The 13,740-nt window shown below is 27.2% G+C and overlaps 1 protein-coding gene across 4 annotated transcripts in view; it reads right to left on the reverse strand.

Annotated features, from left to right (window-relative positions):
* The window catches only part of LOC114119012 (cytokine receptor-like), a 114,901-nt gene that overhangs the window by 19,549 nt on the left and 81,612 nt on the right, over nt 1-13,740 (reverse strand). For all 4 annotated transcript variants that reach the window (XM_050208139.1, XM_027980465.2, XM_050208141.1 and 1 more), the window contains exons 2-3: nt 4,382-4,572; nt 400-858 (exon numbers count right to left, since the gene is read on the reverse strand). In XM_050208139.1, the coding sequence (XP_050064096.1) occupies nt 400-858; nt 4,382-4,526 (604 nt within the window). In that variant the 5' untranslated portion in view covers nt 4,527-4,572. The remainder of the gene's footprint in view (nt 1-399; nt 859-4,381; nt 4,573-13,740) is intronic.

Genomic DNA, 13,740 nt, shown 5'->3' on the forward strand with positions numbered 1-13,740 from the left:
CATATCTGTCTCGACTTGGACCGATAAGAAAATTACAGTTTGAACGATTGCACTTGAACTAGGTATGATAAAACGGTGAAATATTATTTGTATTTACTGCAGCACTTAAACAAGGTGAACTGCAATATTTCATCCTGAATCGAAAGTTTATTTTAATAATCGGTGTATTTATTATCATTATATACAGCTGCCATACCATCCGATATATTTAAATATTTTAAAACCGAGCAATTTTTAAACATTCAAAATATGATGGAATTTCGATCGAAATTCATGTGAAATTAATTTTTGCACGTAACACACGTATTATTATACAGTTTACAACGATTTTTATAACAAATAATTGTTGGTAAATTTTACACAAGTACCGCCCTGAAAAAAGACAAATAAGTAACTCACATCCAACGGCAACGCTATTGAGGCACACCCCGACCTCGGATGCTTGCGATACCAGCGAAGGGGGTCCACTAGTTTCCAAGCTCGTTGGTGGCTGGGTGGGAAACGTCGACAAGTCACTAGACTGCGTAGATAACTGTGCATCACTACTATTGTCGTGACTAGGAAGTAGTGGATCGTCAAGTAACAGCGTGCAATAGAAGGTATCTCGTCCGGCCGGCGGATTGGGGATGCGCAATTGAGCCGCTGTTGAGTTGATGATTGTCATGTACTGTCGAGACACGCGTTCGGCGTTTTTGTAAAACAAGATCCGCTGGCTCGGTGTATAAGCTTCACCGCCGTCAGCGGTGTCATTCCCATACAGGTTCCGCACTTTTTCATTATCCGGGTCTAAAACGCAAGTGATTTCCAAGGGGACGCCGGTGCCGTATTCAATGACAATGTCGCCTCTCGGAATAGTTACTAAAATAATTATCAACACCACATCGATTAACACACACACTACATTAGAATTTTGGAATTTGAGCATTTACAATAGATCTAAATCAGTTTCGTGAGTAAAACATACTAAATTGAGAAATGTAAATTCAATTTTCTAATTACAAATTTTCTTTGTATAGGCACATAAAGTATAAGCAAATTAAAGCATTTATTTATTTAAAATAAAAACCAATCACAAATTATTATAAATAAATAATGTTTATGTATATTAAAATTCCTTTTAAGATAATACGCATTTCTATATTAAATACCCGCCTATATAAAATACCAAGATTATAATAAGTTCAAACACTTTTTAAATGTATTTAAAAATATTTTTTCCGCTAAAATTCGTCGTATTTAATTCTACATAATAATATTATGCAGAAAAACTATATTGCAGAACTGTACTATTGAAAATCTCTTTAATGATATGCATATTAAATTACTTTTTTCCCTGATATACAATATATTATAATTATAATTTATCACTGTTGGCAACATTTTTAGGGACGCACTCATTGTTGGTCCTCAGTTAACATAATAATTAAAAAGCTCTTACTCCAATTAATTGGTTGACTATTTTTTCCTCTTTAAAATGGTCTACATTTTCGAAACTATAAAAATGACAGTTTACGCACGCTAATTTATAAAAAAAATAACCTCCCAATGATATATGTATTATATATTGATATAACAATAAGCAATAATGGTTAAAGTAAGTAACGGGATAGTAATACATATTGTGGTAACAATAAAATAACCTTTTCCTACGTCTATAATGATTCAAAATAAAAAAATGAAACATGCTAGATCAACAATATTATACAAGTGTATACAATTATATAAAATAAGATGAGACTAACAAAATGTATTTATAATGATGCACGTTTTAGCTAGTACCTGTATCTATATAATTTACTTTAATATTTACACAGAAAAACAATATTGATGTCAGTGTCGTGAAATTCTACGGGCAGTAAAAGACAAATTAAATAATATAAACATTTGACGTTTATCAATTCATATATTAATTATAAAAGCTAAAATTACGAAGACCACTCGAAGCTACAAGTATAAATTTGCAATTCGTAGAACGGCGAGTATCAAACAGAGCGTGTTGACCAGTATACTCGATATCCGAACGAAACAGATCAGAAAAAAAAAATCTCTTGTAAACCATCCACATCCCAAATGACACACTTAGTGACAAATAGTCTTCGTTGTTTTTGAAATTGGCGTTTCTAATTATTTCAATTTCGTGATGTCCACGGTGTATTTTTTTTTATATTATTCGACCACGACAAAATTCAAACAAAGAGACTTCGTCATGCTGTCCGCAGCAGGTTAGAAACGTTATAAAATACATATATATATAATGTACAATAATAATATTGTAGTGTTAAAATTAGAATACAAATAATTAGTGTCATACGCCAAAGTAGTAAAAATAAGCCATTAGTCCAGCCAGTTGGTGGTGTTTAAATGGTGCTGTCATGTACTATGCGTATTAATATGTTACAGTTTGCAATAAACTACAAAAGCTAATGGTTTCAATATTTTTTTTAAAACATTTTTTTTTTTTTATTTGAGGTTCTGGCTATAGTGCAATCGTAGTCGGACACAACGTTGTCACTTTTACAAGCACCAATAAGAAGAAGATATCTTTCGCAGGCAGTTTGCAACTATAGTAAAACAAACAAAATAACTAAACGTAAGGAAACAACCGATTCGATATCTGAAATCACAATACAGGCAAAAATCCGTTGAAATTATCTGTCGATAAATAAAATGTAAATAAACGTGACTTATCAGTATAATATAGTATTATCGAGTATAAATTGTACAAAGATATTTTATAGCTACTAGTTATACTCGATTACTATGTTTATAATATTATGATGAGTGATGACTTAATGCAGTTTTGGATACTTGTATTTTTTCAAGTAAATAAATAACTTAAACCATCAGTAAGAAAACGCATATTCGTGTATCTAAATTAAAACTATTTCAACGTTACTATTTTAAAATTTAGTATTAATGAGAGTTAATATCAACTTAAATATTGTGAAATACTTATTATTATAAAAAACAGCAGTGCGTCACATTATTTTAGTTATTAATTATTACTTATTATCTATAGTATTACACTACGATAAATCTTAACGTGTACCTTTAAGATACTGCATTCCCCTAGGGATTTTATTTCAAAAATCATATGTTGCATAATATCAGCGTGAAAAAAGGTTGTATTATTGTTTTTGGTTTTTTACATAATATAGAGGGTACCTAATATTACTCGTATTATTGTAATATTTTATGATAATGGTTTTTGTTGGAGTTGGTAAATCAATATTATTATTTTTATCAATTCTATTTAAAATAATGAAATTTTTTGAGTAATTATCAATTACTATCGAATTGGTCTAAATAAAAAGGCAACACCTATATCTCCATAAAAGTTGAATAAAATTAAAAATAATTGATTTATTATCAAAAATGAAATATTTAAACGGCTGTCTTTTCTCTCATTCAAAAGGTACAATGTTTAAATGGAGCGATAAAAAATATTGAGAACGATTTGTAATGAATGCAAAAAAAATAAAGCTTACTAAAAACAAAATCAATATTTTCAACTCTTTTACTTTTGCATTGCTAAGTACATAAAAAGTATATCATATTGAACAATTTAAATACACGTGTATCCATTTTGTACACAAAACATCATAATATAAGTGCAACTAAATTATATAAAAACTGTGGATAATATATTTTTAGCAAAGTAAGTTCTAAATGAAATTATATAGAAATAAAAAAATTGGAATTCATTTTTAAGTTATGTCTGACTTATAAGTTTCCACCTATGTGACTAAGTAAGAAATAACAGTTTCAATATTTGTACATTAATGAATCTAACAGGAGTTAGCTATCTAGTTTATTTTGTAGTACACATTTACAATGTCGTGATTTTAATTAGTCATTTACTTTGATGTGAATAATGAAGTACGATATGTATTACATTCAGTGGAGGCTATTAATTGATAATACGTTCAACTTTGAAATTAAATATTTTCAATATTAACGCTAAGTGTACTGCCAAAATTCGAACAATGATTTATAATTGTATACATACATTATTTTATATAAAAAAAAATGAAATGATATATATTATTATGTTATAAATTATAATTTTATTTTAAGTCTGTATTATTTCATTTTACACTCGTATACACTGCATAGCATATTATATTATTATATTCTTATTAAAATACAATTGTTATTTTTCTTATCGATTCATATCAGCTGAAGCTTGTGAGGAGAATATACAGTAATATTATATAGGTACGAATCACATAGCTGAGAATATTGCGAATATATAGGTAGACGAAGACATCGTAATTTGTCAGATAATGTAATACTTTTGCATTACAACTAATAGTGTTATAATATAACCATAACTAAGATATTTAACAGCTAAATGTTTAAAAGAAATTCGTTATCTTACCTCCAGCTGATTTAATACCCGGGCCACAGGTTATCGAAGTGTACGCCAAATTAACGAATAATGATACCCACATCAGTGTGATCCATGGCGGTCTTGGTGGCCACCAACTGTGTCGGTAACTTCTTATGTATTGTCGTTCCCCCATGTTTACATCTCCATTGCTATTATCGTATTGTTGCGTTCAATATAACCTGTAATAAATAACAAATGGAATTAAAAAAAAAAAATCGACGTTTTATAATATGTTCGAGCTACTATCACAGAACGAAATGTTTACGAATTACAAAAGCATCTCCAATATTTATATTAAATGCATTTACAAATCAATGAGTTAATAATAGCCAACGGCCCACTCAACAATTTAAAAACGTCTACTATGTTTATGTATATATGTATAAATATACAAAATCTACGAGAACCATCAATTTCATTTTAATCATAAAGCATTTACTTCAAACATCCTTCCACGGAGTTGCGTCTAAACACAATATATGTACACATATATATAATAATATGTATAATATATACGTTAAATAGTTGGATGAGAAATGTTATTATGTAAATAATCCTTTAGCCTTTTAGATTTGCCAATATACAAAGCAAGTTAAATTTCCGCATGGTTTATTAAATTAATTCATAGCTATGTTAATTAATAACTATAATATTCCCACATTTCTGCAATACCTAACTGATTGTCTTTTAATTATCTACCTTTGAAATATTATCCGACGTTTCTAGGCATAATAATTTCGACCAACATTTGGACTGAGATTTCAATTTTTGTTTTAATTGTTATACCTAATATAGTTAAATAATTATTATATCATTTAAAAATAGAAATAATAAAGTACTTTAACTATAATAGCTATTATCATAGGTCATGACGAATTTTTGTGGAGGATCAACGTCACATAGACGTTAAAACTCCATTGTCGTAAAAAGTTCGTCGTGTATTTAAGTTAAATGAATCGCATAGTATAGTTGAATGTCATAATGACTTTTAAAAGTTTTCTCGGAGGATTTATCACGAAGTAGTAAAAACATAACAAGCAGAATAGTTGTAAAAACATAATCAAAACGACAAGCTTGTGGGAATGGCATACTATTGTAGGTTTTGGTATTAATATTATGGGTGTTATATGGTGCTCGTGTATGTTCTGTATAAATATCAGGTACTGTATTTTATGATTTCGATGCCTCATAGTTTGACATTTATTTGCTATTGACGATAATTTAACCCATACCTATACTTAGTGGATATTGTGAAAATCCGACCCAATTAAAAATATATATACGTAAGCTACTACAATACACCCGGAAATTAATCACGTCAGTTTGGAGTATATATCTAATTGGTTCGTGTAAACTACCACTCGTAAAATTATCATTGATTTTATTTTAGTAACAATTAAATCACATCTCCGCCAAAATATGTAGGTAGTGACTGTTTTGATAGCTATAACATAACTATACAAAGAATAATAATTCAAAATCAAGTATTTAATAGGGTCAAGTCAATTAATGTTTTACTCATTATCCTAAGGTCGATTTTATCGATACACTTTCAATTACAAACGAATGAATCTATGTTAAAAATGACAAGGCAATACCAAATGAAATCATATTTCACGGACCTAACTATATATAATTGCACCTACGCCAATTTATACAATAGTGTTATATTAATTTTCATAATTGTATATAATTTTTATGGAATTTATTATTGACCTTTACCGTGTGGATAAAAGGACAACTGTGCCTTATTAACACGTAATTATATTCCATTATATTACACATGTATAGTGAATTTTCTTTTGCTTTGTTAAATGAACAGTTATAATATTAAAACAAATAACTATTCATTTCAAGCTTAGACATCTTTATTTTTATCCACTATCAGTATTGCGAATATTTTTCATTAACTTGGCAAAATGGCAAGTCTTGGAATTTACTTTTACCAATAATTATTATAATAATCAATAAGAAACTAACAAGTATCAATTATTGTACAGTGTTATTCTGTATTCGTGAGTACAAGTGTCTTACAATATTCATAGGTTGGCTTAATATGTCGTATAATTGGCTCAGGCTGCTTAGCAATATGTTTTTACCCTACAGATGGTATTTAACGTTTCTAATATTCCTATTAAAAAACATACCAAATAAAAAAATAGCATTTTGTTTTAGTTTTCCAAAAACAAAGTTTATACTGTGAATAAAAAGAAATGGGATCAAAATGAGAAACGATATTATGGAATACTTAACAATGCAATCTTTATTCAAAATGTATCGAAATATTTACAGAAATTAATCCATCGTATCAATAAACCGAGAAATTAGTCTATATATTATCTCATACTTATACTATGAAATTTAAAAATAAAATAAAATTTAATAAGTCCTTTTTAAAGTTTCCAAAGTATAAGTTTAGTTTAAATATTTGAATTAAATATAATAAGATGAATATGCACAACGAAATTAGGTACATGGTATATTGATTTCATTTCAATATTGTGCTATACAAATACACATACGAAACAATAAAATCAAATTATAAACTCGCCTACATTAAATTGGAATTTCATTATATTGCACTGTCAAAATCAATCCGTGTTCGTAAACGAATAAAAATATAACCAAGTGAATAGAATAAAGAACTTATAAGGAATAACCGTAATAATAATCATTAATTTTTGATTAATATATGATTAATGTTCTTTTTTCATGCACAAAAATATATACAGAGGCAAACTTTCGGGCCTCCATCAATCGGTTTATTAGACATGTATTATCTATACAAGGAAATTATTAATATATTACCTGTATTCCGAAAATTCAAAATACTTACTCTTTATCGCTATTTACTTATTCTTAAAACTCATATAATACTATATACGCGTTGGATACGGTATGTACTATGCACACATTAATATAAATGATAACATTTAATAAAGGATTATTATTATTGTTATTAGTTATTACTTATTACCATGTGATACCTAGTATCCGTGTACCTAGTACCTACTACCTACATTATTAATACGAAATAAATTAAATAACCAACTACTATTACTATACCAACTATAATATAATAAAATATGACAATAATTAACCTTTTAGCATTATATTTACAATAACGTGCTAAGTAAATTTTTTATTGGAGCATCTTCTTTTTTTTTATTTTAATCACACTTCAATATACTACTTCTATAATTACAATCTTTTTTTTAATTTCTCTAAGTGACCTAGTATAAGTGATATAAGTTTTTGACTAAGACACGAAAATAATTTAACACAATACCTAAAAATAAAAATAAAACATACATATTATTAAATATCAACAAGAAAAACCAATAAAAACCTACCAGCCATACACATTATAAAAATCTTGTTTTAAAAATGTATTTATGTCAATAAATAACAAAGATATTTTTAGCATAGAATTATGTTTAAAAAATTGTAATACATATTTTATTATTTGAATATTTAAACCATACTCATTGAGTACCTATATTATAACAAATATTTTACGTTTTTAGAGGCATATTATATCGCATACTTTACATATTATCGAAGCATATATTTAATATTTCTAGTCCTAAAGTCTCGAACCCGGCTTTTAAGTTAATATCGACATATCGTATAGAATCGTGTGAATAGATTCGTGGTAAAATACCTTGAAATTAGATTAAAATATTTTGAAAATTGTACTGTGTATAAAAAATAACAATTTAATGTTTAGTACAGTTTTTATTACAGTTAATATATACTTTTAAATTACTATAAAATAACTAATATCATTAAAGTAAAAATATATTACTTTGAATATCCAATTTTGTCAAAAATGTTAAAATCAAACTTATAAAAAAAAATCTGTCAAACTATGTATTTTGATATTTTTGAATTAATGTAAGAGCACCGTCTTATGAATTAAATTTTCAAGTTTTAAGTACGACTTTTAGTACAAAAAAAAAACGATTGGAAATTATTATTCCTACATTATTTATATTAAACCGTATAAGCGTATATTAGATTTAAATACACGACAAATTGATGTAGTAATACGCTATTATTAGTATCTAAAACTAAAAGGAATTATTACGAAAAGTGCCTAAAGCCTTTATACCTTACCCAGCTTAGTATTTTTGTAAATATGAGAAGGTACTTAATTTATTCAAAGAGTTTCTATAAACATGGAGGTTACACAGTATGGAAATGATTGAAATATGTGGAGAAATAACATAAAATTATTAGTGGATTGTAGTACACAACATTACAAACTATTTATCAGAGAAAATGTACACAAAATAAACTTTATATCCTATTATTTAAGTTTTTGTTGAAAAATGAAAATCATATTAATATAAAGTCTATTTGACGACACAATTTAAAATATAAGGATATGGTATAAATTAAAAATTATAGGTAATAACAGCAATACCCCCCCCCATCTTTCCTATCATATTAAAACTTGTTTCATTATATTTTAAATGCAATAATAAAATAATACATTTTCTGCTATATTAGTCTTCTGTTTAAACTTTAAAATTTTATCAATATTTTAAATATTTAATTATTTATTTATCTAGGTTTTTGTTATTTCAGATGGGCAATTCCTATTAAAAAATGTGAGAAATAATATATTAGCTTACCACTTTTTTTTAAGTTAATAACATTTTTGAATAACGCTATACATTTTTAATACAACATTGCAAAGCAGAACATTTCCCAAGAATATTATGTATAAAAAAATCAATTTTCGAACTAGTTGATAGTTGATTAGTTATAACTTATAAGTATAAGTACTCGAGTAGTTTAGATGAAAGAAGAGGTGTGTAACAATACACCACCGCAAATGTAATATTTACAACTAGGTATATTTTGCTTAAAATGTTTCTTTTAAAAAAGTAGTATTTTTTCAAAATTTTATTATGACAATTTTAAAATTATCATGAATAATCACTGTTAAAGAAATCATCCACCATAAAATTAAAATGTATGATACGTAGTACTGTACAGATATTTGTACTGATAATATTTTAAAATAAATCGTAATTAGAGCCATAAATGAGAACACTAATTAACGCAACAATTTGTGATATAAATGAAAATTTCTTTTTTTTCATGTTTTAATTGTTATGTCTCACCTTACATATTATTTTAAAAAAGAAACTAATTTATTATTTACTTATTAATTTCATATCTGAAATATTTTGTTTAAATTACATTTTTGGCTGTTATAAATGATCATTTATGTTTTTCTATTATAATTAAATTAAATAGGTACTGCTAAAATCTGAAAACCCAATGAAGCAGAATGACGCTGGATTAAGGTTAGTTTAATCCAATTATTTTAATCAAAATCGTAAATTAATTTGGTTACTACCTTGCAGAAGTATTTTTATATAGGCGAAATGCGAGTAGAAAAGGTGAGGAAAAAGGACTTAAAATTTTTATATTATTGAAAATTAATTTTAAATTGGATATTTGATTTCTATTTAAAATTATATAACATTAAAACAATTAACGATAATAAATTTAAAAAACAGTTTAGCCCATTGGTACAATTTATTTCAGTATAATCATAATACCAAAATGTCTCCCAGACACCATAGTTTATAAACTATTTTCTTAGGGAACGTTCAATAAAATCTGACTCACTGAATAGAAACGTATTATGATATTATAAATACCTGGGTTTCAAATTTCAAATGAGTGCATATTATGCATATATTTTATATTTATAAATATATTTGTTGTTGTACCGCATAATACATATATGCTTACTACCGTAATTTTCAACGTGTTTTATGCATTAGTTTTTGTTTTCGACGAACTTGTGTTATGGATATATTTATTATGGTTTTTGTTATCACGTGATTGTCGATAGAGCACTGCAGGTTTAACCAAAGTTATTGTACCTACAAGTTTAATAAACTATAACGATGTAAAACCTTTACGAAAATACGATAAGTAATATAAACTTATATTAATTATTACATAATTTAATGGTGTCTAATTTTCAGTTGTTACAATTATATTATATAAACATATAACATATATCTTAACATATATCATATGTTAAGAATAAAGTATATGAATCTGATTTACAGCATTTTATAAAATAATCAGGGCAATATAATTATAGGTAATAGGTTTAAATAAAACCTAATTTTTTTGTTCTTCTTAAAAAAAATATTTATTTTATATGTTTTTTATAGAATAAGGTTAAACGTTTTCAATTAATGTGTAAAGGAAATACTCATATCACATTCCATGATTTAATTAACATTCTAAGTTATTGAAATGCACATTTACTTTCTAGTTTCTACACAGTAATCTAATAACAAATAATAATAATAAAATAATATTTATTTTTTCTGAACATAGATATTAATTTTATTTAATAATATAACCATTTATAACCAATATTATTTTAATACTATAAATGAATAATAATGAAATAATTAAGCAATAAGAAAAAAGCGGCGAATGGACCAGTATTGCAGTTATTCTAAATCAGAAATAGTGTGCCAAACAAATGCTAAGTTTCAACACCTTGCGTAGTGGGCGGAGCAACCAAACGCCTGTTTGTTTAACGTGGAATTTAGTTAGTAATTATTAATCACTATTAAATTAAACAAATAAAATGTTATGGTTATTATTGTTAAGATTTCTTTGAAAAATTGTGATAAATATGATCCCAGTAAGTATACGTGTACCTATCGGAATAGTACAAAATATAATTATTCTGTGTATATATTTTGGGAATTTGATGCATGCGATAATTAAAAATAGTTTAGAAACATGATTAGGTAATCGGATGATGCTGAAAACTTCTCTCTGCAAAAATAATTCTAGTCCCTTAAAAAAATAATCCACAAATATGTGTACATTTCGTTTTTATAAAATAAGGCGTATTTTCCATTTCAAAATTTGGAATAGAATTATATTAAGAATTTTTATACAATATAATGACTTATATCTAATAAAATATTAATATTACCACTGATATTCTGTAGGCAGTAATATAAATTGTCAATGTAGTGAATTGGAAGTGATGTGAATAAATTACTTTGGTAGTAAAATAGGTATAAAAATTTCATGCACAGCAACGCAAATAGGAAATCGAAAACTTTATGCTGTAACTTTGAAGAGGTTATTGTACGATTTTCTCAGTAATGACCCTAAGTGTAAGGAAGAACTAATAAAACAGTGGGAATGTTGCTTTTAAATTTTTTACAAAAATTAAACACCATCACGCTATAAACTATCCATCGGTTTCGTTTGGGGTAAGCGAAGCGTGACGGGTTTACAATACCCGGCGCGGTCTCTTTATCCTGTTCAATTTTTTTAAATCTCAAACAACTCGAAATAACACGTTTGAGTATAACAATACTACATTTAAATGAACTACCTAACATGCATACAGAAGAAATATTGTTTATTGTTCGTACATTGGACTGAAATAACTCCTTTTGGACAAAATGTTGATATAACCCATTTTACTCGTGAATACTTTATATACTATGTAAATATTATATATTGATGGCTGCATAATATAGATACTACTTAATATACGATATGCATACGTAGTGTCATTTCAAGAGATAAAAACAACAAAATAGTAATTTAATAGTTGTTTGTACACGTCATATCACCAAAATCATAGGCAATATCTACAATACATAAAAAAAAAAAAAATTAATTCATTTTCTAAATCTAACAAAAGCTGCAACACGATAGAGTACAATATAATACAATATTATAGTTATATATTATGCACAGAAGTGGGATTTTTTTGATAACACGACTATACGAGGATAAAATATCGATGTATACACAAGAGAGAAGTACAATATTTAAAGCTTTAGGTTTACGTTTACAGCACTTGATAGAAAGTTGTTTTATAAATAAGCACAACATATAACAAAAGAAAGAATACAACTATTTTTGACGAATTTATTTTTTTGTTCGAATAAAATAAATATAACTGGAATAATATTATGGTAATAGGCATTTTCAGAGATAAAAATATTTTTACCGTTTTTATATATTAAGTAACTACGGAGACGTAATATTATTACAATACACATCGCAGTTACCCATACCTTGCGTATCGTATATCGAGAATGTACTATATTATAAATTTGTTACATTAATGACATCATCGAGGAATTGTTCTTGTGTTTCGTATTGGCGTAGGTAATATTATATGTATTATATATTTTTATCAAATACGAAAAGTGTACGTAAAAAAAAAAAAAAAAAATAGTTGTATCAAATCTCCATATTATTGTATTGGCGCGCACCCATAGGATTATATTGTTATTATAATTATTATTAGGTATTACCACTACGCTACGGGCTGAACACTAAAATTAATAATTGCATCATCCGTAATTGCCCGCACCGCCACCCGTGTCCGCTGCATATTGGGAACGGTAGTCTTTACAAAGGCAACAAGTGACGAAAGCAAAGGCCGGTCGCGGGGGTTGATTTATGTAGGTCACACCGGGGGCTGCATTAGCAAGGTTGAATCCTGCACCGATGCTACTACTGCTGCAAGCATATTCCCGCCCTCGCTGCTATGTATGTATACACACACACACACACACACAATATATATATTCATACTACATACATATACATATAATTTGTATTTATGGCCAACACCGACAACGGTATATAACCACCCCCTACAGCGTCGACGCCGCCTCCCCTATTACCCCGTAACAACCGAGTATTCGAAAATTATTATTAATATTATTATTATTATTATTATTAAATATGTAATATATGCACGTAAAATAGTGGTTCAGCGCTATAACAAAATGTACAATACAATGTATGTACAGTACAGTGCCCCCCGGAAAAAAAAAAAACTACCTATCCAATCCAATAAATATATTACAAATACAATATTTTAACTGACCATCATCAACTATTATTGTTATTATTATTGGGTATACATATAGACAGGAGCAAACAATGGGTTAGGCATAATATTATTAATATATATTATGTGCATTATTGACGAATAATAAAATAGTACCATTGTAACAATATTTGTAATTTCGTCGTAAATAGCAGTAAAATACATATACATATTATACGATATACGTATATCGACATGTAATGCAGGCGCAATACTACGCGATGCCTCGATGGCAACCGCAAACGGGGCAATATCGAATAAAAAAAAAAAAAAAAAAATAATCGTCGACTCGGCATAAATTAACCGCTTTTGGAATGACCATTATTATTATTATTATTATTATTTGTTTTAACGACCGATACGTTTTTGGAGACAAATTTTAGTATTTAAAGAGACAATTTCAATCGTAATAATATTACTG

The sequence above is a fragment of the Aphis gossypii genome, chromosome X (genome assembly GCF_020184175.1).
Source record: "Aphis gossypii isolate Hap1 chromosome X, ASM2018417v2, whole genome shotgun sequence".
NCBI lineage: Eukaryota > Metazoa > Arthropoda > Insecta > Hemiptera > Aphididae > Aphis > Aphis gossypii.